Source organism: Macrotis lagotis, chromosome 6, assembly GCF_037893015.1.
Source record: "Macrotis lagotis isolate mMagLag1 chromosome 6, bilby.v1.9.chrom.fasta, whole genome shotgun sequence".
NCBI classification, from domain to species: domain Eukaryota; kingdom Metazoa; phylum Chordata; class Mammalia; order Peramelemorphia; family Peramelidae; genus Macrotis; species Macrotis lagotis.
In genome coordinates, this window is record NC_133663.1 from 188,172,887 (window position 1) to 188,199,295 (window position 26,409).

The 26,409-nt window shown below is 35.8% G+C and overlaps 1 protein-coding gene across 4 annotated transcripts in view; it reads right to left on the reverse strand.

Moving 5' to 3' along the window:
• The window catches only part of SH3RF3 (SH3 domain containing ring finger 3), a 572,589-nt gene that overhangs the window by 79,414 nt on the left and 466,766 nt on the right, over window positions 1-26,409 (reverse strand). For all 4 annotated transcript variants that reach the window (XM_074192142.1, XM_074192143.1, XM_074192144.1 and 1 more), the window contains 2 exons: window positions 23,418-23,671; window positions 11,897-12,231 (listed from right to left, as the gene is read on the reverse strand). In XM_074192142.1, coding sequence (XP_074048243.1) covers window positions 11,897-12,231; window positions 23,418-23,671 — 589 coding nt within the window. The remainder of the gene's footprint in view (window positions 1-11,896; window positions 12,232-23,417; window positions 23,672-26,409) is intronic.

A 26,409-nucleotide genomic window follows, 5' to 3' on the forward strand; every position in this document is an offset into this window, starting at 1 on the left:
ACTCCAGGGCTGGTGCTCTATCCACTGCTCCACTTGGCTGCCCCATAGCCAAGTCTTTCATAGGTGATCATCATTGTTTTTATTGTGCACAATAATTTTCTGGTTCTTCTCACTTCACTTGTCATCAATTGATATAGGACCTTGCCATGTTTCAACTGAAGCCACCTCCTTCTTCCTTTCTTATAGTATAATAGTACTCCTCATATACCATGACTAGTTTAGCTATTCCCTACTTGATTAACATTCCTTTAGTTTCTAAATCTTGACCACCACAAAAACAGCTGTTGTAAACATTTTTATACATATTGGTCCTTATTCTTTGAACTCTTTGGGGTAAGATCTAGTAGTAGTATTGCTGGGTCAAAGGGTATGGCACAATTTTATGGCCCTTTGGCCATAGTTCCAAATTGTTCTCCAGTATGGTTGGACCAGTTCACAACTTTGTCAAAAGTGTAATAGTTTACTTATTTTTCCTCATCCCTTCCAGCATTTGTCAGTTCTGATAAATGTGAGGTGATATCTCAGAGTTTTTTTAAATTTGCATTTCTGTAATCAATAGTGATTGAAATTTATTTTCTTCATCAGAAAAATGCCTTTTTTGTATTCTTTGATCATTTATCATTTGGGGAATGACTCTTATTTTTATTTTTTTTATAAATTTGATTCAATGTCCTATATATTTCAGAACTGAGGTCTTTATCAATTTTGATCGATTTTTAACAAGCATTTCAGTAGATACTCTACAGAATTTAGTCAAAAGTTTGACCAACAGTCCAGATGTAGAAGTTGTATTCGGAGTTAAATAGTAGGAAAAGAGCTTTTGGGAAATGACAAAGCTCCTTTTATGACTTCAAGCTTCCTATAAAAGCCAAAGTCTACCTTTCTAAAAAATGAGTATCACACAGAAGAGGTACATGGTGGCTGTGAGCAAGCTACAACATATAACCAACAAGAAAATTTGAAAAACAACAATATAAGATGTTCCCAAGGAACTGTATGATAGGAAGAGAAAATGGTCTAACAAAATGGCAAAAATGAGATGCCCTAGAAGAGAATGATCTCTCTTTGATTCAAATGATTAGATATCTAATCAATCAATTCAATTGTGGACCTTAGAATAATTGTGAAAAGTTATTTGATAAAGTGAAATGATGCAAGATAGAAACTGGGGAATTCAAACAACTAGATTGTGAATTTATAGTAAAAACACAAAGGAGAACTACTTGTGGGAGAAGGTTAAAAAAAAATCTCATCTTCTGCCCTGGACAGATCTCTTCCTTACACACTCTTTCCTGCCTATTTAAGGATAATTTCGTTAGTTTTGAAGAGTCCAGAGGCTGCTGAATCTCCTATTTTCCCCTTTATTTTCTAGTTAAAATCTCCTGATCAGATGATTCCAATATCTGTATTGAAAACCAACTACAGATTGTACATTTATTGACAGATTCACAAAGGAAAGGAAGTATACTATGACTAAAGGAAGTGTCTTGTGGAAAAAAGAACTTCCACTAACCAAAAACTATTCTCTTTGATCTTTTGAACCATTTTTTCCCTTAGATGATATATGTATTGTGTAGCACAGACTTTTAGGGGAATGTTTTTTGTATCAACTGTTCTTACCATATCACCTTGGTAAATATTCCTTTATAAAAGTTACCTGATTCTCAACTGACAATCATTGGGGGTGGAGAACCTATATTCTCACTCATCCTCTTTTTCCTTTTCCTAAGTAAGAGTGGGGCCCTCCCTCTTGGCAAAGACTAACCTCTCTTTTTGTTTATGTTATTAAAGATTTTATTTATTCTGACTTTACAATTTTTCCCCCATCTTACTTCCCCCCCCCCACAGAAAGCAATTTGTCAGTCTTTACTTTGTTTCCATGTTGTACCTTGATCCAAATTGAGTGTGATGAGAGAGAAATCACATCCTTAAGGAAGAAACAAAAAACGTAAAAGATAACAAGATCAGACAATAAGATATCTGTTTTTTCCCCCTAAATTAAAGGGAATAGTCCTTGAATTTTGTTCAAACTCCACAGTTCTTTCTGGATACAGATGGTATTCTCCATTGCAGACAGCCCCAAATTGTCCCTGATTGTTGCAATGTTGGAATGAGCAAGTCCATCAAGGTTGATCATCACCCCCATGTTGCTGTCAGGATGTACAGTGTTTATCTGGTTCTGCTCATCTTGTTCAGCATCAGTTCATGCAAATCCCTACAGGCTTTCCTGAAATCCTGTCCCTCCGGGTTTCTAATGGAACAATAGTGTTCCATGAAATATATATACCACAGTTTGCTAAGCCATTCCCCAACTGAAGGACATTTACTTGATTTCCAATTCTTTTCTACCACAAACATAACCTCTCTATTTTTGCTATTTGTTGCATACTTTTTATTTCTCACTCAATCAACCCGTTATTCTTTCTTTTTTAAATACTATTTCAGCCTCCACTAATTCCTTCTTTGTCTATAAACCCACTTATAACTTAAAAAAATAAAAGTCAAACTTTCCTTTTATTTTATTTTCCTTTATTCATCCCCTCCCCCTCCCTTTTCTCTTCCTCTCTTCTTCTCCTTCTTCATTTGGTCATTGTCATAACATTCTTCAGTAAGTAGTTGACATTTGTGACCTTTATTGTTTCACCATTCATTACTCTTCAACTCCTTGCTGACTCTTGTACTCACTGTTCTCCTAAAACTGCTTTCTTTAATTTTATCATTGACCTTCTAATTTCTAAATTCAATGTCTTTTTCTTAGTTTTTTAAAATGTTTCTTGACTTCTTTGTACTCAGTGACACTGTTGACCATCTCTACCTTTGCTTCATACTTCCAATTCCTTTGGGCTTCTAAGTCACCAAATTTTATTGATTTTCCTTCCCCCATTTTTTCTTTTGCTGGCTTCAATTTCACCTCCTATAACTCTGCAGTGATTTGTTTTATACCTTATTTCTTCTCTTTCCCATAGAAGGTTTTAATATGGTTATCATATCTGAGTTCAGGGGGTCTATGAAAAAAATTATATCACTTCCTCTAATCTCTAACTGAAGTTCAGCATTTCTTTCAATTATTTAAAAACAATGAAAGGAAACTATAAAAATAATAAAATTTAAGAACCATAAAAATTATTTTTGAAAAATACATTTCTGAGAAGGGGTCCAAAAGTTTTATTAGACTTACAAAGGAGATAATGACAAAAAAACAAAGTTAAGAAGCCCTACTCTATTATTATTTCTTTAATGATCTTATTCTTCTCAAAGTTTTAAAAGATCTCATTGAAGTAGCAATTCACTGATACTTATCTAATTTCTTTTCAAAAATGTTCTTTCTCTAAAACCTTACTTTGCATTATTCACATCCCCAACTATGAAAGATATTCTACAACCACTCCTTGTTTCCTGACCTTGTGTCATGTTTGCTTCCTCTGTCCTTTGCTGCTTTTTCTTAGGTCTTGGAATCCACTCCCTGACATTCATATATGTCATCCTTTTTTTCAGTGCTCAGCTATTTCCTCTGTGAATCCTTTCCTTGAATGTCCCCATCCAGAAATTATCACTCCATTCCTCTGACTTTTACATAATGATAAATTTCTCTTTTGTATCCATTGTATTCTGCTTTGTAAGAGCATTTTTTTGCATATATGCCGAACCATTCTTATTACATTATAAATTCCCAGAGAACAGGGATCATGTTTTCTTATTATGCGCTGTATCATGTAGCAGAGTATACTATTGGCATTTAATAAGTATTTGTTGACTAAATAATGGATGGATGTCACAAGATAATATAAAAGGCTGATCATTAAATGATTTTTATGGATAGAAACTGCTTTTGGAACTAAGAAGATGGAAATACTTTAAGGCTGCAGAAATCAAGAAAGTCTTTATGGAGCAGGTAATAGTAATAATTATAACTAGCATTTATGCAGAGCATCAAGGTTTGCAAAGTGAAAGACAGTTATTATCTCATAATTTTCCCAACAATCCTGAGAGATGGATGCTATCATCTCCTCCCTGGTGTCATGGTCTTCTTCAAAAATGAAGGATAAACAATATTATTATTATTATTATTATTATTATTATTATTACTATTACTACTACTTCCATTTTACAGGAAACTGAGGCAAAGAGAGGCTAAGTGATTTGTTCAGTTTCATATTAATTAGTAGATATCTAAGGCTGCATTTATACTAAGAGCTTCTTAATTCAAGGTCTAGAACTCTATGCACTGTACTACCCAGTTGTCTCTAAGTGGTATCAGTCTCAAAAGATTATCAGGTTATGAATTAGTGTGAAGAAGAGGGAATATATAGTTTTCCTTTCCCCCTACTGGAAACATTTATGGTAACTAAATATTCACAATATTAGCCAAGATAATATCTGAAATGGGATGGAAAAGTTTCTTTTCTCTGCTATATCACTTTTTCACATAGTTTAATATTTTAATACTTTAATGAATTCATGATTTCATTGCTCTAAGAGCTTTTGTCAGTGGCAGAGATCATGATATATTCTCACCTCATCATCCTGGGTGATTCTTTTTCTATATTATCTTTTTTTTTTTTCGATTTTTCAAGGCAATGGGATTAATGCCCAAGGCCACATGGCTAGGTAATTATTAAGTGTCTGAGGCTGGATTTGAACTCAGGTACTCCTGACTCCAAGGCCAGTGCTCTATCCACTGTGCCACCTAGCCGCCCCTATTTCTATATTATCTTAAAAGTCCTTTTCTGAGAGTCCAACCAATATGCTTAGAGCACAACAGTTTTTTTGGCTTCTACATTACAAGAACACCCATACAGCCATAGTCTGCCTATTATCTCCATTCTTGAAATATGATTGGCAAGCCAGGCATAAATCTCTTAACTTTGTATCTTTTATACCATTTTTTAGACACACAATTCATTATTAAATAACATATTGCCGCTTTATTATGCCTCCTGTACAGAAAGTATTTTCCCCCTTTGGGTGATCTGCAACTTTGAATACTGAGAGATTGTGGAAATCTATGATTTATAGCCTTAATACACCAATGGAAGAATAATGGGACTAAAGTAGGATTATATCTTAGGGATAAGCTTGGGGGTCTCTGAAAGTGCTGGGTAAATCTTTTTTAAAAAATGTTTAATTTTTCTCTGATTCTCAACATGAACATCTTCTATATATGTATATACATACATATACAGTGGGATATATACATTTATAAATGTGCATTATATATACACACACACACATACCTAATACCTGTGGAAAATAATATAATACAAATTCAAATGAGTCAATTGTACAACAGAATAAACCAAAAGGTTTATAGGTTGCTTTAAGAGGTATAGTGACTAGAACTTGGGAAGCAGTTGTCTTGCATACTGTAATATTTAAAAAGTTCAAGAGACATATTTCTTGGATAATTTATTCATTTTATTAATAAGGTTAGTGAATTTATTAATCAAAAGAAGTCAGTGATGCTCTTGAGTGCCAAAGACACCCATGGTAGTGGGCTTACAGTTTATATGCCTTTAAAAAAGGTTCCTGAGGGTGGTAATCAACTCTGATTATTAACAATTAATGAGAAAATGAAAAACATGCTGAGGGACTTATTTTACTGAAGATTTGGGGATGTATCTGAAATTTGGACTACTCAAATCTTGATCAAAGAGACTTATGAATTTCCATATCACCTGTCTGACAAAAGGGAAAACCCACATTTTGCCAGACCTGACTGAGTGAACACAACAAACAGAAATCCACTCATTAACCTAAAATTAGAATTTCTTTTTACTGTTTTTGATTAAATATTTAGTCTAGATATATCTTTGATAGAGATTTCTGGATGAGGAAGTAGAATAGGGGAAAAATATCTTAGTCCCTATTCATTTCTTAACTATTAATATAAGAGAGAAACAATAATTTCTTTCAGTATGCTGCCCTGGTAAGATTCCAGTTGTATTATGAACAAGTCCAAGTACCATATATTCCATGTGTTCCGTATGTTCCGTAAGTGAACTGACTAGAACATTAAGAGACTTTAAGCATATATCATCTTATGGTAGGTGGAAGTACTGAAAAAAGACAAGAAAAGCTCAAGGAATGAGTTGTGTCTACAAGTATTCAAGGAGTTATAGTGTGAAAAGTCATAAGATGAATTATATTTGTCTCTAGATGAAAAAACAAGCAACAGTGAGTAGAAGAAGCAAAGAGATGGGTTCAAGCTTGATCTGGGGAAAACACTGTGACAGTTAGGGCTGGCCCAGAGTAGGATGGTTGCTTTTCACTAGAGGTTTTTTAGCAAGGTTAAATGATTACTTGTCCAAAATATTTCAGAGGATATTCCCTCTTGGTTACAGGATGGATGAGATGGTCCTTGAGAATCCTTCTGACTGAGATTCTGTGAATGAAGGAACACTATCCAACTGAAACTGTCAGGGCCCCAGGGCAGGAAGGACACTGGTTCAGAGCTCAACCAACAAGAAGAATCACAAGTCCTGTCAGCACCTGACCCTTCCCTTGAGGTCTTTCATCCCACACCAGGCCTAGCCAGGCTTAATTTGTGAGGTTGCTTGGAGCAGAGCCTGAAGTGAAGTCTGTCAACACAATGAACATACTCCCTATCACCACTTATGTGGAAAAGGAATAATGGCATGCTCCCAACCATTTCCATGATAAAAATGAAATGCAGTATGAGCAAGGTTAACAGCATATTTTCTTCTCCTTACCCAGGGGATATCTCTGTACAAATCTCCTGTCCTCTGAGAACAAAACTACCACCCTTCTTTCTCCCAAGATGCCCAGAAGGACCATTAATCATGGCTTCTTTTTTCCTACACTTTTGAATGTGACTGTATCAAATTTCAGCCAAGTTCTGCACTACCAAAATGTTCAGTGCAGAAGAGTTTGGGTCTCAATGGAGAAAGAATGAAGCAGTGAGAGCTCATTGACTTTTTTTTAAAGAAAACTCCATAATGTTACAGGCCTGAGATTAGTGCCAAATACTTAAGAAATATCCTTTTGTTCCATAACCAGACATGAAATTCTAAGACAAGATTGGCTTGAAATGCATACTAAAGTGATGGAATTGTTTTTGTTGAAGGATCCCAGGGTAGTGCTGGAAGGGACCCCAGAAGCTTTCTGGTCCAACCTCTTTATTTCAGTGATAAGGAAACTAAATATCAGGGAGGATTGACTTGCCCAAGGTCACATAAATACCAAGCATAAGAAACGAGATTCAAATTCAGGGCTCTCTCAAGACTCAAGTTTTGCTGTCTTTCCACAGTACCATTTTGAGAGGTAGTAGTTCCTCCTGTTTCCTCCCAGTTGCTAGTAAAATCCTTTCAGTTATACTGAAAAAGATATAGATCTACTGCAACTTAGCTAACATTCTGTCAATAATTATGCTAACAATAAAAATACTTATAAGTTTCTGGTGCCTATGTATAGGGAGCTGAATATACATTTAGTTGTAAACAAAAGTACTGAAGGTTGTCACACTTACACTTCCAGGAACAAGTAGAATGTTTTAGACCTTTTATAAATTAAAAGAAACCTATTGATTAGATGGGGAAATTCAGAAGAGAAAAGCTGAATGAAAGAGAGGGTTGCTTGTCCTTATGATTAAAATGAATAATGTGAATTGCATACATTGCATACATTGCTCATAGTAAGGATCTTCCATCATATTCTCTGGGGTGTTTAGACAAATGTCTATTTCTATGGCATCTAATGCTCCCAGAATCTCATAATAATTTTAACTGACTGTGAAGGAGTCAAGAAGAAAAGCTTCTCACTCTGCATATACATAGCACATTCCTAAAACCACAACTTGGGTGGGTATTGGGCCAATTCTTGTCCTAGGCATATCAGCCACTAAGGGACATCCAGGAGAACTTGAAATGCAACATATTCTGCAAGGGGTGAAGGATGCAAAGTTGTCAACTCTCTTGTTTCTCAAATGTGGATTGTGAAGCCAGATTTAATCAAAAGGCATGGGGTTGTGGCGTCTATTGGACTAAACCCTCACTGCTGATGTATGAGAACTGTTAGCAGAGTGTAAACCCTGGGTGAAAGCAAAATATTTGTTAAGTGTCTAACAGGCTGAGAATGCTGAAAGCAGTCCTAGTCCTGGTTTTCATTAGTAACACACTTAGGAGGACACAAACATTGAAATATCATTTCCAATGTTGATCCCTGAGAGCTTGAATCTACAGTGTATCAATCACAGACAGCAATGAGTCATATTTAAGCCAGTCCTCTCTGTTGTACTGAGCCATAGCAAAGCAATTTTCTGAAAGAAATGGAAATGTTTACAGAACTCTTAAACATCTCCCACCATTTACAAGTCTGGCTTATTATGCTCCATCTCACCAGCCAGAAGGCCACTGAAATATCCCATCTTCCATCTAATGAGGCAAATTGGCTTCAGGGTCAGATGGTCAAATAAGAAACTAGGAGTGCACTCTAACTTTTATCTACCATTGTTGCTGATTTATACAATTTGACCATATCTCATGCAAAGTGCTATTAGAGAGAAATGAATGGATTAAAAACTAAACTGATTTTTCAACAGCATATCAGCCAAGCTACAGATGATCAGATGTAGACAAAAATAGACCATAACTTTTAAACTGAGAGCCTGCAGGCTGTGTTGGCTTTACCAAGTTATCAAATTAGTTTGAATCCATGACCCTAGGCTTTGACTTCTCTAGGGAGGGATGGCATAGCAGTGGGAAAAACCAAGGCTCCTTCTCCATAGCCATTAGTGAAGAATATTAATGGACTTAATTGTCCTATCATATGAAAATAACATAAATAGTATGTGAAACTGGCCAAAAGATCGTTGCTGTTCATCCTTTGTTCTCCAGGAGGCAATGAGGAGGGTGATGTCTTGATTTGCAAATGAACTGAATTTAAGTGAGACACAGTTGTACTATTATCAGCCTCACTCCCTCCTCCAGAGTCCAGTAGTAAGACACAGATCAAGACAACTGGCAATAGCCCACTCATCTGTAAAATGATGGGGGCTGGTCTATATGGCCACTTATAGAGTATCAAGTGAAGAAGAATCAGAAAGTTCTAAGAGACTTCTGAGTCTCTTAGATTCTAATTGGTTTAGATTAAGCTAATGTAACTCTCAATTTATAGTTTGGGAAACTGAGATACAAGGTCATAGCTTTAGAGCTGGAAGTGACCTCAATTAACTTAATTAAACCCCCTCATTTGATAAATGAGGAAACTGAGGCCTAGACATTAAGTGATGTATGCCAGGGAAATAAAGACTCTTGGCAAATGTTTCATACATTCAGAAACATAGCAGCTTTGTCACCAAAAGAAATTGAGGGGATACCCATTGAATGGACACTGACTGAACAAGTTATGGTATAAAAATGGAATGAAATACTATCATGGTATAAAAATGATGAAGGAGATAGCAAAGAACTGAAAACTAAGGCTAAACCCATGAACTGGAGAATGGATGAACAAGTTATGCTATAGAATGCAAGAAATTTTAAGGGTATAATTTCAGAGACACCTGGGAAGAAATATAAACACTGATGCAGAATGATGAGAACAGAAGCAAGAGAACACTTTATGCAATAATAACATTTTAAAAGCAAATAACTTTGAAAGACTTAAAGAATTCCAATCAAAGCAATAATCAATCATGATTCTAGAACAATGACGAAACATGCCATCTCCTGAAAGATGAAAGACTCAGGGGGCAGATTGAAACCCATAATTTTTAGACTTGGCAAATATGGGAATTTATTTTGACTATGCATATTAGTTACAAGGGTTTTTGTTTTTCTGTCCTTTTCCCCCCAGCAGGGTACAAGGCTAGTGAAATAGAAGGGATAAAAATAACTTTTGGTATGTTAAAAAATAAACAAAATTAGTAAGCAAAGTCTCTTTGGCAATTTTTAGAAGGCCAGTTGAGAAGTAAAATGGCTTGAGAGGTAAAATTCATTTCTGAGCACTTTATCTAAATATCAAATTAAGATCACAGTAGCTCTGAAATGTAGTTGCAAGGTAGGTATATTCATCATAGAAAGTTCTTTGAATACAGATGAGGAAAAATCAAGTATAATTCTTCATAGAAGCAAGGATCATGAAGGAGGGAGAAAAGGAAATAGATTTGAACAGGTTTTCAATATGTGGATATGAAGAAAGAATTCCATCCATAGTGCATTGCTGTGAAGGAATGTTTATTCCCCTTGAGATGTTTCTACAAACTTGGTAGTCAGGACCTTCATATCTATGTATAAAATCTCTGTTATAAACTGGTATATACCCAAGTTCAAATGGATAATTATTCTTAGATACATTTCCTCTATCAAGTCCCCAAAAGAATTTTGTGGGGTTATGATCAATCAATAACTTTAAAAGAATAGAACTTTAGGGGCGGCTAGGTGGCGCAGTGGATAGAGCACCTCAGTTCAAATTGGACCTCAGACACTTAATAATTACCTAGTTGTGTGGCCTTAGGCAAGTCACTTAACCCCATTTGCCTTGCAAAAACCTTAAAAAAAAAGAATAGGACTTTGATTCAACTGAGGGAAAAAACCCAGAGATGCCAGAATTCAAACTTACAAACTTGCTGTCTTCAAGATGACTCAGGTCCATACATACTCTTTTCTCCCAAATTATCCAAATAGTATGGGGAGCAAAATTAGTATTTTTGGACTAAACCATATGTACCAACTCACTATCATTTCAAACTCTCCAACTATGTGCCACCCCTTTTCTTATTCACTTGTCCCCTATACTGTGATATGTATAGTTTTTTTAATCTAGTAGAAATGTAGAAGAATATAAATGTAGAACTGTGAGATCTGAGTTATATGAGTGGCGCCTTGGAGTCATCAAAAGAAAAGAAGTGATTTACCCTCTAGTCCCCTTTCTTAGCCATAAGCCTTGTTTATTTTTTTTGAAAACAGTTTGCTTTTCTGAAGATAAAAGTAAATGAAAAGAATCAGATTTTTGATATACCAAGGTAAAACAGGGACTAGAAGAACATAAAGTTGCCATCATGAACTACATTCATTCTTTTCTCTGATAGTAACATCAAAGAATTTATTTTTTTGTTGGAATATACAGACTTTAGAACACTGCTGTGAATGAACTTTCAAGTCCTGAATTAATTTAAATTCATTCTGAACTAATATTTTAATTAAATTCAACAAACATTAAGTACCAATTAGGTGAAAAGCACTGCTAGGATCTGGGATCATAAGATTATAGCTTTAGAGTTTAGAGTTTTCATTAAACCCCTCCCTATTACAAGGGAAGAAACTGAGGCCCATTTAGGGAAAGCATCTTTCCAGAGTTACTCAAAGCAGATACAGGGAGGTAGAAGCAGCATTGTGCTTCCTAGAAATACTGAGAGTGGTATGCTTTCACATGAGAATCTGCCTAGTTTGTTTTTTTGGGGGGGGATATTTTTAGTTCTAGTTGGAGTTCTCTATCTTTGAAGGATATTAGTTAGAAGATATTTTTATTTTTTAAAAAAATCTTTATTGCTACTTATAGATAAGCCAATTCCAGGCTGTGGGTTCAAAAATTTAAGATTCTAATCTTAGCTCTGACAGTGCCTACCTTAGGTCTTGGAGTCATTCTGCCTGTAAAAATAGGCCAAATTTCCTTCTCAGGAGAATAGTGAAAGAAAGATTGGCTGCTCCCTCCCTGCTGTTAACACCTGGAAGAATCTGCTCACTTTATCCCAAACACCAACCAACTTTCTTGATTTCAGTCTGTTTCTGAGATGTACTTGAATTCCAACTAAGAAAAGAAAAAAGCTTTGAGACCACCTCTTAATTCCCTACTGTACATCTGATACTACCCTGGTTCTTAATGCTACCTATATAGGTGAGGCATTAGACACACAGAGCTTGCCCGGAGGAATGATTACCTTTTCATTCTTTTTCTCCTCTGTTTTGCAGGCTGTGTTGGTTGGGCTGGAAGTCATCAAGCTACTTATGGGCCCGCTGCCCATATCTCCATTCAGGTTAGCTGCACTGACATTGGGAGGTGTGATGGCCGAGGCTGCCGATGTGAGAGGAATGACAGGTCTGGGGCACTGGGCTCCAGAGACGACCTGAATTGGAGATTGGTGGAGGTGCTGTGGAGATACGACGGTGTGAGGCCTGATACCTGTGGCTGGCAGTCGGGATGGAGAGCTTTGGGTTCGTAGAGGTGATACTGTTGCAGTGGGTCGGTCTTGAGTCTGAGCAGAAGGGTGGGCAGCTGGATATGAATGACATTGGAGAAAACAGAACTTATGAATACTTAGCTTGAAAATTTCAACCCACTGCAAGATTATTATTTTTTAAAAAAATATCAACAAATGAGTAAAAAAGCATTTCCTAAATACAAGTGATAATAGAACAACCAATCAATCCCTGCTTTCAAAAATGGAACTACCGTGTCCTTGACCTCTTCAAAAAATTTCATCACATACCAACTCTATCACACAGATGGAGGAACTGAGTCACAATAATATTGTGTCTCATTATATAAAAACATTCTTTAGAAGCATCTGCATAGCTACTGAGAAGCAGACTCACAGTCAAAGCATTTCTGGGGATCATTGACCAGGAGTCCAAACCTCAGTAACTGATTAAAAAGCAAGAACAGAAGCATAATGATTAGTCTTCCTAAACATTAGCCTTCCCATTTTTACTTTGTTCATCTTGGAAACTCCCACACTTTTGCCTGATCAGTTCAACTAATCAAGAAGTGTTTATAGACAGTCAGGTACTAAGTACTAGAGAGGATACCAATTGTGTCAAATAGTATCCCCGCCCTTTGGGAGCTTATGATCTATTTGGGTGACAAGATTAATTTGCAAAACAGGGAACAGGGAGCTGTTTAATATAATTAAGTGTTAGATTGGGGGGATGAATTTCCCTTCTCTGCTTCTATTCATTGTACAAGGAGAGGAACACACTGCTTACTTGTACTGTGCCCCCCCCCCCCCCAGTAGATGCTTAATAAATATTTGTAAAAGTGAATTGTGGAATTAATGGGCATTCTCAAACTCAGATGGTAAGCAATGTGGTATAATGGAAAGAACTCAGAGGCAGAAGACCTGGGTTCATTTCCTACTTTTGGCATGAAATAGGTTTGTGTTAGACTACATTGGGATTCTTATCTTTTTTGTGTCATAGAATTTCTTAGCAGTCTATTGAAGTCTATGGGCCCCTTTGCTGAATACTTTTATTTGTTTTTTTTCTTTTTTTGGTTTGTTATTTTACAAGGCAATGGTCACCCAGCTAGGTAATTTTTAAGTGTCTGAGGCCGAATTTGAACTCAGGTCCTCCTGATTCTAGGGCCAGTGCTCTTTTAAATACATAAAATAAAATATGTAGGTCGACAAAGCAGCTATGATCTGGAATAAGGACAATTCATCTTGGTGAATTCAAATGCAGTCTCAGCCACTTACTGTGTGACCCTTGGCAAGTCACTTAACCCCTTTTGCCTCCTCTGAAGGAATGAAATGGTAAATCAATCCAGTATCTTTTGCCAAGGAAATCTTCAATTCAGATATGACTGAAATGATTAAACAACAATAACAGCAACAAGAGGAAACTGATTATGCTGACATACAGTTATCAATATGTTGAGAAAGCAAGTTCAAAGATCTCACATTGAGAATTCCTGGATTAGACAGATGATCACTTAGGTCCCTCTGAGTTCTAACTTCCTATGATTTCTCCATTTTTTCATCATTAACTGAGTAAGGTCTTGCTGACTCAGTTGTCAATTATAAAGTATGTATATGGAAGGTCAACTAGTCATCCAGCCTAGGGTTAAGGATGACTGCAGGTCATTCAGAAGATGAAAGGCATCCCTTCTCCCACATTTCATGGGTGAGGTAGGAAGTTAGGCAGGTAACAAGATGGAATTTTGGGAGGAGAGAAATAAAATATATCAGAAGGAAGCTTATTGGGTGGACATGAAATAGCAGTAGAAACTGAAAACATTTTTTTCCCCTCAATTATGTAGAGACTTAAGTGCCCTTTGAAAGAATAGGGCATCATACTCTCTTTTGAAACCCTGGTCTCTGGGGTGAGGATAGGCCTACATAAAGCAGTTGGTTGTGGAAAACAACATTGCTAAAGTGTTCATATAGATAAAGTATGTTGAAAACTTTCAGAGAAAACAGAAGATGATTCTATAATAATATATCAGGTGTGATTTAAAGTAGGGGATTATCAAGTACTGCCACAGGCACAAGCCTGGATTTAGGATTAATGTAGATAATAGTTCATTGTTTCTCCTTTGTCTCCTCATTTTCCCACCTTCCCCATGCCCCATCCCTGCCATACCCATTCCCAAACCTATTATTTAATCTTTTGTCCAGAATAAGGTTAAGAGCATTTGACTCCATTTTCTAAGAGCTTCTCCCCTCCCCTAACAAAGGCAAACAGTCAAAAGGTATAATGAATCAGTTTTAAGGGGAAAAATTCCTATCATTTGAGAAAGTGTTCAAAATCTAATAATCAGATAAATGCAAATTAAAACAATTCTGAAGTTATTATCTATTACCCAGAACTGTGAGGGATCCCTAAATTGTTAATTATTAGTGAAGATGGCAGAAGATGAGAAGATTAAATATTGGGTGTTGGGAAACAAGCACGATGGTTCACTGCAAGGGGTACTACTATGAAATGGCATGACCATTTTGGAAAGAAATGGAGAATTATTAGTGAAAGTTACAAAGCTGTTCATGTCTTTTGGTCCAGGTAGTGATGTGATTTTTATCAGTGGAAATGACATAAAATAAGATGCGTTAACATCTGCTTTGCCACTGTAACTTAAGACATGGGACTTTTCCATCTGACTTAGAGGGAAAACCTCCCATGTGTGTTGTCTCCTGTGTTACACTGTGAACCTCCTTGATAGCAGAGACTGTCTTATTTTTCTATCTGATTTCCATAATATTAAAAGCTTAGTGCAGGCTTTATCTATTAATTTATTTACAAAGAATGAATATTTTTTCAATTAAAATTTTTTTAAAAACTTTGAGTTCCAAATTCTATCCCTCCCTCCTTCCCACCCCCCCTTCTTCCCTTCCCTGAGATAGTAAGCAATCATGTAAATTTTATATGTATAGAGTTATATAGAAATTTCCATATTAGTCACTTTGTACAAGAAGACTCAAATAAAAGAAATAATGAAAGAAAGTGAAAAATCACATGCTTCAGTCTATATTCAATCAATATCAGTTCTTTCTCTGGAGGTAGATAGTCTGCTTTGGGATTGTCTTGGATCATTGTATTGCTGAGAACAGTTAAGAATTCACAGTTCTTCATCAAACAATATTGCTATTATAGTGTACAATGTTCTCCTTCATCTGATATCATGGTTATTACAATCATATACACAGTTTGTTTAGCCCTTTCCCAATTGATGTACATTCCTTTTATGTCAAATTCTTGGCTATCACAATAAGAGCTACTATAAATATTTTTGTACAAATAGGTCCTTATACCCTTTTTTTGCTATATCTTTGGGATACAGATTTAGTAGTGGTATTGCTGGATGAAAAGAATACACAGTTTTATAGTCCCTCTAAGCACAGTTCCAAATTGCTCTCCAAGATGGGTAGATCAGTTCACAACTCCACCAACAGTGCATGGTGTCCAAATTTCCCCAAATTCCTACCAAAATCCAATGTTTTCCATTTTTGCATTATTAGTTACTCTGATAGTTGTGAGATTGTACCTCAAAGTTGCTTTAATTTGCATTTTTCTGATCTATATTTAGAGCATTTTTTCATGTTACTATAGATAACTTTGATTTCTTCTTCTGAAAACTGCCTGCTCATATCCTTTCACCATTTATTAATTAGGAAATAACTTGTCTTCTTATAAATTTGCCTTAGTTCTCTCTACATATTGTATAAATGAGCTCTTTATCAGTGATATCCCCTCCCCCGCTTTTTGCTTTCCTCATAATTTTGATTGCATTGGCTTTGTGCTAATTTTACAAAATTTTATATAATCAAAATAGCTATTTTTACATAATGATTTATTTTCTTCATTCCTAATTTCTTCCCTATTCCACAAATCTGAGAAATAACTATTTCATGCTCTTTTAATGTGCTTAATATGTACCCATTTTGACTTTGTTTTGGTATATGGTGTGAGATGTTGATCTATGCCTAGTTTTTGCCATACTGTTTCCTAGTATTCCTAGCAGTTTTTGTCATAATAATGAGTTTTTGTTCCTAAAGCCTGGATCTTTGGGTTTAATCATATACTAGATTGCTATGGTAATTTATTAAAATGTAATTTGGACCTAATTTATTCTACTGAACCAACATCTATTTCTTAGCCAGCATTAGATTGTTTTGAAAATTACTACTTTATAATACAGTTTTCATTGATTCTCTTGACATTCTTGAACTTTTGTTATTCTACATGAATTTTTCTATTTTTTTCTGGTTCCATAAGATAATTTTTTTGATAGTTTTATTGGTATGGAACTGAATAAATTAGATTAATTTAAGTAGAATTGTCATTTTGGTTATATTGACTTGGCTTATCCATGCGCAATTAATATTTTTCCAGTTGTTCAGATTTGACTTTATTTGTGTGAAAAGTGTTTTATAGATGTGTTCATGTAGTTCCTGGATTTATCCTAGCAAGTAGACTTGCAAGAATTTTATATTGTCTTTAGTTATTTTTAAATAAAATTTCTCTTGCCTTTAGACTTTTTGATAATATAAAAATGCTAATGATTTATGTGGATTTATTTTGTATCCCACGACTTTGCTAAAGTTGTTAATTACTTCAAGTAGTTTTTTCATGAATTCATTACCCTAATTTTTTTTTCCTAATTTTTCTTCTCCTCTCTAATATTCTTTTAAAAATCGTTTTTTAAGCTAAGACTCTTTTTGGCCTGAGAGGTTTCAAATGTAGCCTTTTTAAATACTATTGTCTGTTTCTAAGTTTATACCTTCCTTCTTCCTATCACTAAGCTAGCTCTTGATGGTCCAATCATCAGTATAGTGATTTTATGGCAATAGACTTTTGACTGTAAAGTCATACTAACTCATTTCATAATGGGTTACTCATCAGCAACAAGCTTTTGACAGTAGGACAAAGCCAACCTGTCACTTAAAGGTCTATCCTGCTCAGCTTTGCATCTGTACTCCCCCAGGCTAGAGCTCACCAGGTGTCACTGGAATCTTAACACTTTCCATGGTGACAACCCCTCTCTCAGAGTGAACAATTGCTTGCAATGACTTTTTTTTTAATATGCTATTTGATGAGCAGCTAGATGGTCCAGTGGATAGGTCCCTGGAGTCAGGAGGACCTGAGTTCAAATCTGACCTCAGACACTTTATAATTATCTAGCTGTGTGACCTTGAGCAAGTCACTTAACCCCAATTGCCTTACAAAAAAACAAAAAAATTATGCTATTTGGGATTAGTTTCTTTGTTTTAGCAAAACAAAATTTATCATTCACTTTCTATTAAATATTTGATTGCTGTGAAGAGACTCAATGAGATCAGGGTCCCTTTATCCAACTCATAGCAACAGAGCTCCAGTAATTCTTGATTCCTAAATCAAATGAAAAAGAAAGGTAGATTTATTCCTTTAGGCCTCTAAGGGTTTCAGTTTTCTGAGCTACAAAGCTGAGATAACAGATGCCAATCCACCTCCCTGATGTTTAATGGATTGCTCCTTAAAGATATGAGGAATCCCAAAGTATCAAAAGTTACAATAATCTCCTATTTGAATGAATCAAATGCACTATAGATCCCTGCCAAAAGTTAATCCCTTTACTGTACAGAAAAGAGAAAATTTCAGTGAATCATTTTATTCATCCCAAATAAACAAAAAAGGAGAAAAAGAGAATGAATCTCAGGATAATAACTGTTTTAACCTGACTCCAGTTTGACACAACTGTCACAGCCCAGGTCGTAACAACAGATGTTATTTCATATTAAGCACTCAATCTAACATTATGCAATTTAAACTTGAGCATTATTGTATTGTTGTGCCAGAGGAAAAATTACATACCACACTGTAATTATTTTGTACCACCAGAATTTGTGCATTCATGGTTTTAACAACATAAAAAAAACAATAAAAACACTATTCTCAACCCCTGAATATGCCTTGAATATATAATGTGCTCATAAATCTTAACAGCATTTGCTGGGGATGTTAAATAACTTCACAAAACAAACAAAGCCTACTCAATCTGTGAATTCTGCCTCTTTTCCTTCTCACAGAGCTGTGTAGGAATAGCTTGCTAGATCTAATTATGTGATCACGAATTCTCTAGGACTTGTTGGAGCACTGATAGCTCTTGCTGCTCAAGGGGAATGAAAGAGAAAGGTTGATTTATGTCTTCAAAAATGATTCAGGGTTTTGAATTGTAAAAAGACCTTATAACATTGTGAGCCCTAACAGAATTTAGCTCCTTAATTTTAAAAAAGAACGACGGACAGGTCGACCATACAGATCAAGAGAAATGAAGCAACTTGGTTCATTTTATCTTTTCAGAGACAATTCTGTGACCTGCATGGTGTAGCTCTTTTGGGGGGTAATTTACTTGTCTCTCTAAATGACTGAACTCTTTTTCACTTAAGTTGTTTATCACCCAGATAGGAGGGAACAGTACTAATCTTCCAGGAAAGAAGAGAGATAGAATGGTCCACAGAAAACATCCCTTAAAATTCAGGCAATTTTGACAGTCAAAAAGGTCTACAGTAGTCCATTTCCATCTTCTACATTAGTCCATCTCCATCTTCTTGATGTGTTTTGCTAGGCTCTTCTATTGTTTTTACATCAAATGTGATTTATATATACGGAATAGTCATTTATTTACACACTACTAAGTGTCTCCTTTGTTTATAGGAAAGCATATTTGAGGACACCTAGCTACCTTTCCTAAGGAAAGTCCATTCTACCAAGGTGTCATGGACTGGACATTATTGGAAATCATTCTTTTCAAGGTAGTTTGGAAATCACAAATTGAAAAGAGGCATAGCCCAGTACTGTGGTTGAGTTTTAAAAACAACCAGAAACTACCCAAATCTCTTGTTCTACATAGTTCAAGTTATCTTAGGATTTTTTACCAGTTAGGATCAGATGTGATTTACTTTCTCCCTACCTCCACTCTTAGTTTCGCAACCATGTGTTAACCTGAAGTACTCTCCTACTGGTCAAAACCCCATTGAGATTTTTTATTTTTCTTTGAAGCATCAGATTATTGACAGAGGGAATATTGGATGAGGTTCACCAGGTTCTTATCCCTATGGGTATCCTGATTGCCTTTAATAAATATACAATTCCTCACAGCCAAGAGTTTCTCACTTTGTAAGGACTTTGCTGCTCCCATAGTCCTACTAACAACATTATGATCAGGGAGAGAGAGAGAGAGAGAGAGAGAGAGAGAGAGAGAGAGAGAGAGAGAGAGAGAGAGAGAGAGAGAGAGAGAGAAGTAGAAACTAGACTACTTTTATTTTTTTAATTTAAGGGGTTTATTCATTTATTTAATGGGGTTAAGTGACTTGCCCCAGGTCACACAGGAAACTAGACTACTTTTAGAAGAAAGAATTAGAGTAATCCATTTGAAAAAGTCACAATTGTCTATTACAATAAACAGCATTAGTTTGGTAGTCAAATCCCTGGGTTCTACCCAAGACATGTTGTATGTGCTTGGACTCATAGTCTTGGTTTCTTCATTTGAAGACAAGGAGGGGGTTACCCGAAGGCAGAGATCAGGAAACTATGATGTCTGGGTAAAATCTAGTCTGCTACCTGTTTTTGTACAGCCCTGTGAACCAAAGATTTTTTTCATTTTAAAAATATAATAAAGCATTATTTAAAATAGTGAAAATCATTGTTACTTCATAGTCCAAACAAAAACATGCTGCAAGTATGATTTGACTCAGACATCATAGTTTTCCAGCCATTTGCTTGGAAAGGGTTATTAACCTTGTTTTGTGCCATGGACTTCTTTGACAGTTGGTGAAACCCATCGACTTTTTTTTTTTAGATTTTTCAAGGCAATGGGGTTAAGTGGCTACCCCAAGGCCACATGGCTAGGTAATTATTAAGTGTCTGAGGTCAGATTTGAACCCAGGTACTCCTGACTCCAAGACCAGGTGCTCTATTCACTGCACCACTTAAGCGCCCCTGTGCCACTTAGCCGCCCCTGCGCCACCTAGCCTCCCCTGACCCATGGACTTCTAATGATTAAAAATGCATAGAATGAAAGAAAAAGGATGACAAAAAACTCAATTATTTTGAAATACAAAAACCCCATGTTCTAGGATGGTGTAGTGGATAAAACTCTAGTCCTGCAAACAGAGAATCTGAATTGAACTTTAGCCTCAGAGACTTACCAGCCTATGTGTGACCCTGGGTAAATCATTTAACCTGTTTCCCTCTGTTCCTCATCTGTACTGAGCTCTGGTGTTGTGGACATGCTGAGGAATCATTTTTAACCTCTCTAGCTCAGTTTTCTCATTTTAAAATTAGAATACTTGACAAAGTATCTAGTTACCATGGTAATAAGTATGGCTATATTTTTCACTCATCATTTCCAGAGCCTTTGATGCTAATATTTACCTTGTGACAATATGGTAGTCGCATTTCCATTGTCTGAAAGAGATTTTAGTAAAGTACTTTCCTAAGCATAGCGTGAAAGGTACTTCCCATGGTTTTTCTCCTCTCTCATTCTCCATAATGCCAATTCTTCTGCCATTTTGAGGTTTGTAATGTGCTTTCCTGTCAATTCTTTGAGTTACATTTTTATAAAGCATTAAGTATAATAAATCCCAATGTGTATTAATAACTGATTACTGAATTAGGACCAAGATTTTCTCCCTTTTCTACTTCCTCATTCAGAAATCAGCTCCTGTAGATTTTTTTTAGGCAGCCTTTGAAGTTTAGGACTGATACTGAGAGGGAAAACTCAAATCTTTTCAAAAGGTACAGAAATTTTAATGTGGTTGAACTGATGGATTCTGGACCATGATTTACTTAGACAGATTTTAGAAAATGTGGATTCTCTCTTTTGTCATACCAGTGTTATGAGTGTAGACAATTCTCTTTGATCAAAACTAAGTAATCAGAGTTACAGTCCTTTAGTCCCTCACTAGAATAAGCCCACCTCTCATTATATTCTTCTTCTTACTTGCTAACCAATCAGTCAATTGCCACCCTCAGGAGCACCCACTTTTCTTCCAAAGGCATTTAAGCACCAAGTGGGTTCCATGAGGGGTCTTTGGCATTCTAGAGGGTCCCTAACTCCTTTAATTAATTATCTGCTAGCATTCTTAATACATGATTAACTATCCAGAAACTATGACACTTTTTATTCATCACATTTAGGTATCCTTGAATCCATTACTTTGTCCATTACACCACAGTGCTTAGTTACCTTTGAAAATCATTCAACTCTCCATCAAAACAGTTGCATCCGTAGTGATGGCAAGGAAGAAAAGATTCTCAGTTATATAATTAAGCTTGCATAAAAATCCCTGATTGGGAGTGAGTAGAAGGCAGGAGGTATGGAGAACTAGGAGAATACTGCTGAGGACATGCCTTAACAATTTGCCTAACACTGCCCCTATTCTTCAACTGATGTATTCTAGGGGGTATGAAGTACCCTTTACTCTATATCTCTCTCCTTGATGAAATGAGAATCTATAGCTTCCATTGCAAGAGGAAAACAATGTAAACTCCTTGCCCATAGGAATTTTTGATTTTTATTTCCATCCCCAGTATTAGGCACAAGCCTGACACAAGTAGATGTATTGATTGATTAAAGTCTCTTTGTACTCTGCTCTTTTTAGACTTGGAGAATACTATTCTAGGTTCTAAGACTCAAATGGGATTATGAAGAGTTGGACATGACTGAAAATGACTAAACAACAAAATATGGAAAGGAGCAGCTAGGTAGTACACACTGTCTAGAGTGCTTAGCCTGGAGTCAGGAAGACCTGAATTTAAATCTGACCCAAGATACTAGCTGTGAAATGGGTAAGTTACTTAACTGTTTGCCTCAGTTTACTCATCTAGAATGAACTGGAGAAGGAAATGGCAAACCACTCTGATATCTTTGCCAAGAAAACCTCAAATGGGGTCACAAAGAGTCAGACATGACTGAAACAAATAACAAGAAAATAATGGATAACAATGAAATATAGAAAAGGTTGCTCTTTGATGGTGCAGTTTCCTCATTATTGTAAAGTCTTTAAGTAGATGGCCACTTGAAAAACTGAGGGCTACAGAAAATGTTTTAATGGGGATGCCTATTCATGTACACAATGGATAAGATGATCTCAGGTCTCTTCCAGTTCCATGAACAGTGATATGTTTAGCTAGTTTCTGATTCTTACCAGTGTTCCATCACTTTGGTGGGATTACAGGTTTTGCCCTGGGGTATATGACTTCAAGTTTTGTTTTTGTTTTTGTTTTTACCTTAAGTCTCAACAGACCACAGAACTGATTTTGTTCTCCAAATGGAGAAATTAATCTGGTTTCTCAGGTCAAGGAGTTCAAATGGAATTTTTTCTTCTATATAGTATCCCTTTACATTCTTAAAAAGAGCTATCATTTCACTTCAAGCCAACCGATCATTTCATAGTCTGGGGTGGGAAAGAGAAAGAAAGGGAAAATCTGCTTCATTTAAAAGGGACAAATTTACTTCCATGTGTTTTTTATTATCCTGACAGTGCCATGCTACTTAGCACAGCATCTTAAGACCATTATGCAACTTTAGCCCCTAGCATCTTCAGAGTCTTCTCGAGAACAACACGTTGCTTTCAAAACAAGCTGTGTTTACTTTTTTTTGCCTCAAAGATCCACCCCATAATTTCTTTTCATCTCATGCCATCCTGAGGCAGGCTAGTCCTCTTTACACAGTGTCAATCTGGCAGTGGATGAGTCTGGAATATAAACAAAGAACATCAACGATACCCACCTTCCTCAATCTCTACCACATATTCTTAGACACATTTCTGAATCGTAGCCCCTCTGAGAACTGGGGATTACTTATCACCTGTTCTGTGATATGCTGCCTAATTGGGGGATTTCAAACTGCATGGTATATTCAAAGTGCTATGTGATTGAACAACTATTGCTTCATCCATGACTTGACCGTAGGCGCCAGTGTTAATCTTATTAGTTGATTCTGTTCTCTGGCTAAATAAAAGGGTAAATATTTGTAAATTCTCTAATCTGTTTCAGCTGCTGCAATAGAATAATAAGATAAAACCAAGCAAACTTCCCCAAGATTAACAAAAGCTTATGACTATGATAAGCAAATAAAACTTCCCCTTAGACTGGACTAGCTGAGAGGTAGGTCAAAAGTTTTTTCAGAAGACTTATGCACCAGGGACTCTTGCATGTCAAACCCTGAATAGAAAGTAACAGGTACAAGTTAATCAGCATACATACCTATCTGCAAGGCGCTTCGAGCCTGGTTGGCTGCCTGCTTAGTTGAATGCCTCAGACAATTGCTCATTGGAGGAGAAGCTGCCTGGTGTTGGGGATGAGTCTGAGGGGCAGTGAGTGGAACAATGGGTCTGACAGTAGTAGCAGGGTTGGAAATGCTCCCTCCTCCTGGAAGAGCAGCTCCTGCCATCCCTTTAGCCAGTGGAGACCCTCCAGGAATATTATTTCGGGGCTGCCCAGCTCCTCCTATAGGAACCCTGAGTAAATAAACAGAATGGAATAAGGTAAAAAGATTCTGATGCAGACTTACCAAGTAGGTTATGTATAGGGAGAAACACCATCAACTCTTTGTAGAATTCAAAATAAGAGGGCCATATAAATGGAATAGTCATGAAAATATTTTGAGGGAAATTTTTACACTTGAAAAATGAATGTACAGTGCTCATTCTTACATGAGACCAGGCCACTCAAGCCATTCTAAAACAACTCTATGATGCACCTGTTCTCAATATGAATGCTCTGTGGAACACAGAGATATGAACTTTTGACAAAAACAAATCAGAAACACCAGAGAGTTTGATTTGGGGAAGAAATCATAGTTAAAAGAATATTGGATTTTGAGTTGGAGGACTAAGGTTCAAAATTCAGGTTTTGCATGTTCATTTCCTTATTTATTTGATGAAGATGTTTAGACTAGATGACTTCTAAATGTCCCTACCAGTTCTAGGATCTTGATTCATTCTTAAAATAAAGAACAAAAAACTCTGACCACATCTAGATGAAACAAATGACTCAGCTACATCTGACCAGGATGTTTTATGGAAGGGATGGAGCAATTCAACTAGTTGATTTTGTCGGAACGCATCTTTCATTTTATTTCCAAAGACCCTTGACCAAACTTCTGGGAAGTGGAACAGAGGGCATTTTTTGCCTTGATCAAGAATTTCAAGGGTTGTCAAAGTTCAAGACCAGAAACTGATGTTTTTTACATCAAAGTTTTAAAATGAAACTCAGTTGAAAGTGTTTAAGAAATGTAAAAGGGAGGAGTATGCAGAATCACCTTCAACTATTCCTCCCTGTGCTATTTCTTTATGCTGTTTCTGTCACTTATTTGCAGGATTCCTAGCTTTTCTAAAAGAATCAAAGGCATTATATCTGATCCCAGAGACATTAAGATGGACAGCTAGGAGTTGGGGAAATTTCTGCCTAATACTCAGTCCCTAAACAGAATGGAAGCAACTTGGAAAAGGTTAACTTGTGCCACCACAGTGACATAATGATATGTGGTCATTTGGTACCATGGAGTTGGGGCTTCAATCAGAGAGAAGACCCTCGATCCTTGATTCAGTGTTTCTGTTCAGTGGATATGGGAAAAACATTCAGCTGTCAAGAGGGGATGGGGCTTTTCTTAAACCATCGAAACAGGCCTGAAAATAACTACTCAGGAGGGACTCTGTCAGAAAACTAACAAGGAATGGTGATTTTATTGCAATTGCTACCTGGTGAACTTGCTTTCAAGCCAAGAGGCAAATAAACAAACAAACAAACAAACAAATAAATAAATAAATAAAGTAAGCTAGTGCATTATAGTTGCAAGATCACACTACTATTGTGCAGAACCACTTTGCTAAAATGATACATTTGAAGGACATGCAGAGTCTATTATTTATTCTATCAGCATTGACAAGACTTCAGTGAGACACCAACAGAGAGAAACTTATAATAATAATAAGTGATATTTATATAGTATTTTATAGTGTACAAAGCACTTTACTTATTTAATTCCATTTGAACCTCAACTCTGTGAGGTGGGTAATGTGGATATTATCTCCATTGTATAAATGAAAAAAAAATGAATAAAGAGAGATTAAATGATTTTCCCAAGAGCCATAAAGCTCATCTAATAGAAGTGAATCTATTTTGCATCAGGTCCTCTGAGAATGGTTCAGTTATGGAGCCTTGAAAAATTTTCTTATTGTGACTTTTCATGTAGCTTCTAGTAATTCACTATGCTTTCTCCTTTCTTTTTTTTCTGAATCCTCCAATTCAATTGAACATGTATTCATTAAGTACCTTCTCTACAGCAGGGACTGTGGTCAGCATTGGGGATGTGGAGATAAAAGAGAAAAAAGAAATGGTTCAATCCTCTAAAGATCTTACATTCTACTGGTTGGGCTCAAAGGTTATTGGATGGTAAGAAAAGTTGAAAAGGTTTTGGTATAAAGGGCATTATGTAATTAAGGGTACATGTACAAAGATTATCCCCATCCCTTTTCTTTTTCTTTTTAAAAAGAATATAATTTTATTTCTCTTCAAAAATAGGCTTATTGATATTTTTTTGTTTTTATCACTTTCATTTCTGAAAATATCCTTTCTGATTCTATATCCAGTAAATCCATTCATTTTAAATGAGAATTAAAAAGAAAGAGAAAAGAGACAAAAAAGAAAAAGAAAAAAATCAGCAAAACTAACCAACAAGTAAAGCAAGTCTGAAAATATATGTAATATTCTAAATCTCTATTGTCCTGCCTTTCCAAAGTAGGGAAAGAATGCATATTCTTACCTCTCCACCAGAGGTCAATTGTAGCCCTTATAATTTCACAGCTCTTAGTTTTGTTTGAGTGTTTTATAATTGTAATGTCTTGGTGTACTGACTCCCAGGTACATTTTGCAATTATTTTTAAATAGGAGTTCACCTTCTATTGTTTCTTACTTGATTTTGTTATTGCTATATAGCAGCTGTTCTAGAACTTTGAATCATCAGCATTTTTTAAAATTACTGAGAACTTACTCCAAAGAGCTTTTGTCCATGTGACATATCTATTGATAGTTATTATATTTGAAATTAAAACTGATAGCTTTTAAATTTTTTATTTATTAGATAATTTAAAATAACTAACTCATTGCATATGAACATAAATAACATCTTTTTTTATGAAAATACCTGTTAAAAGAAAAAACTAAAAAGAATGGCATCATTTTACATATTTTTTAA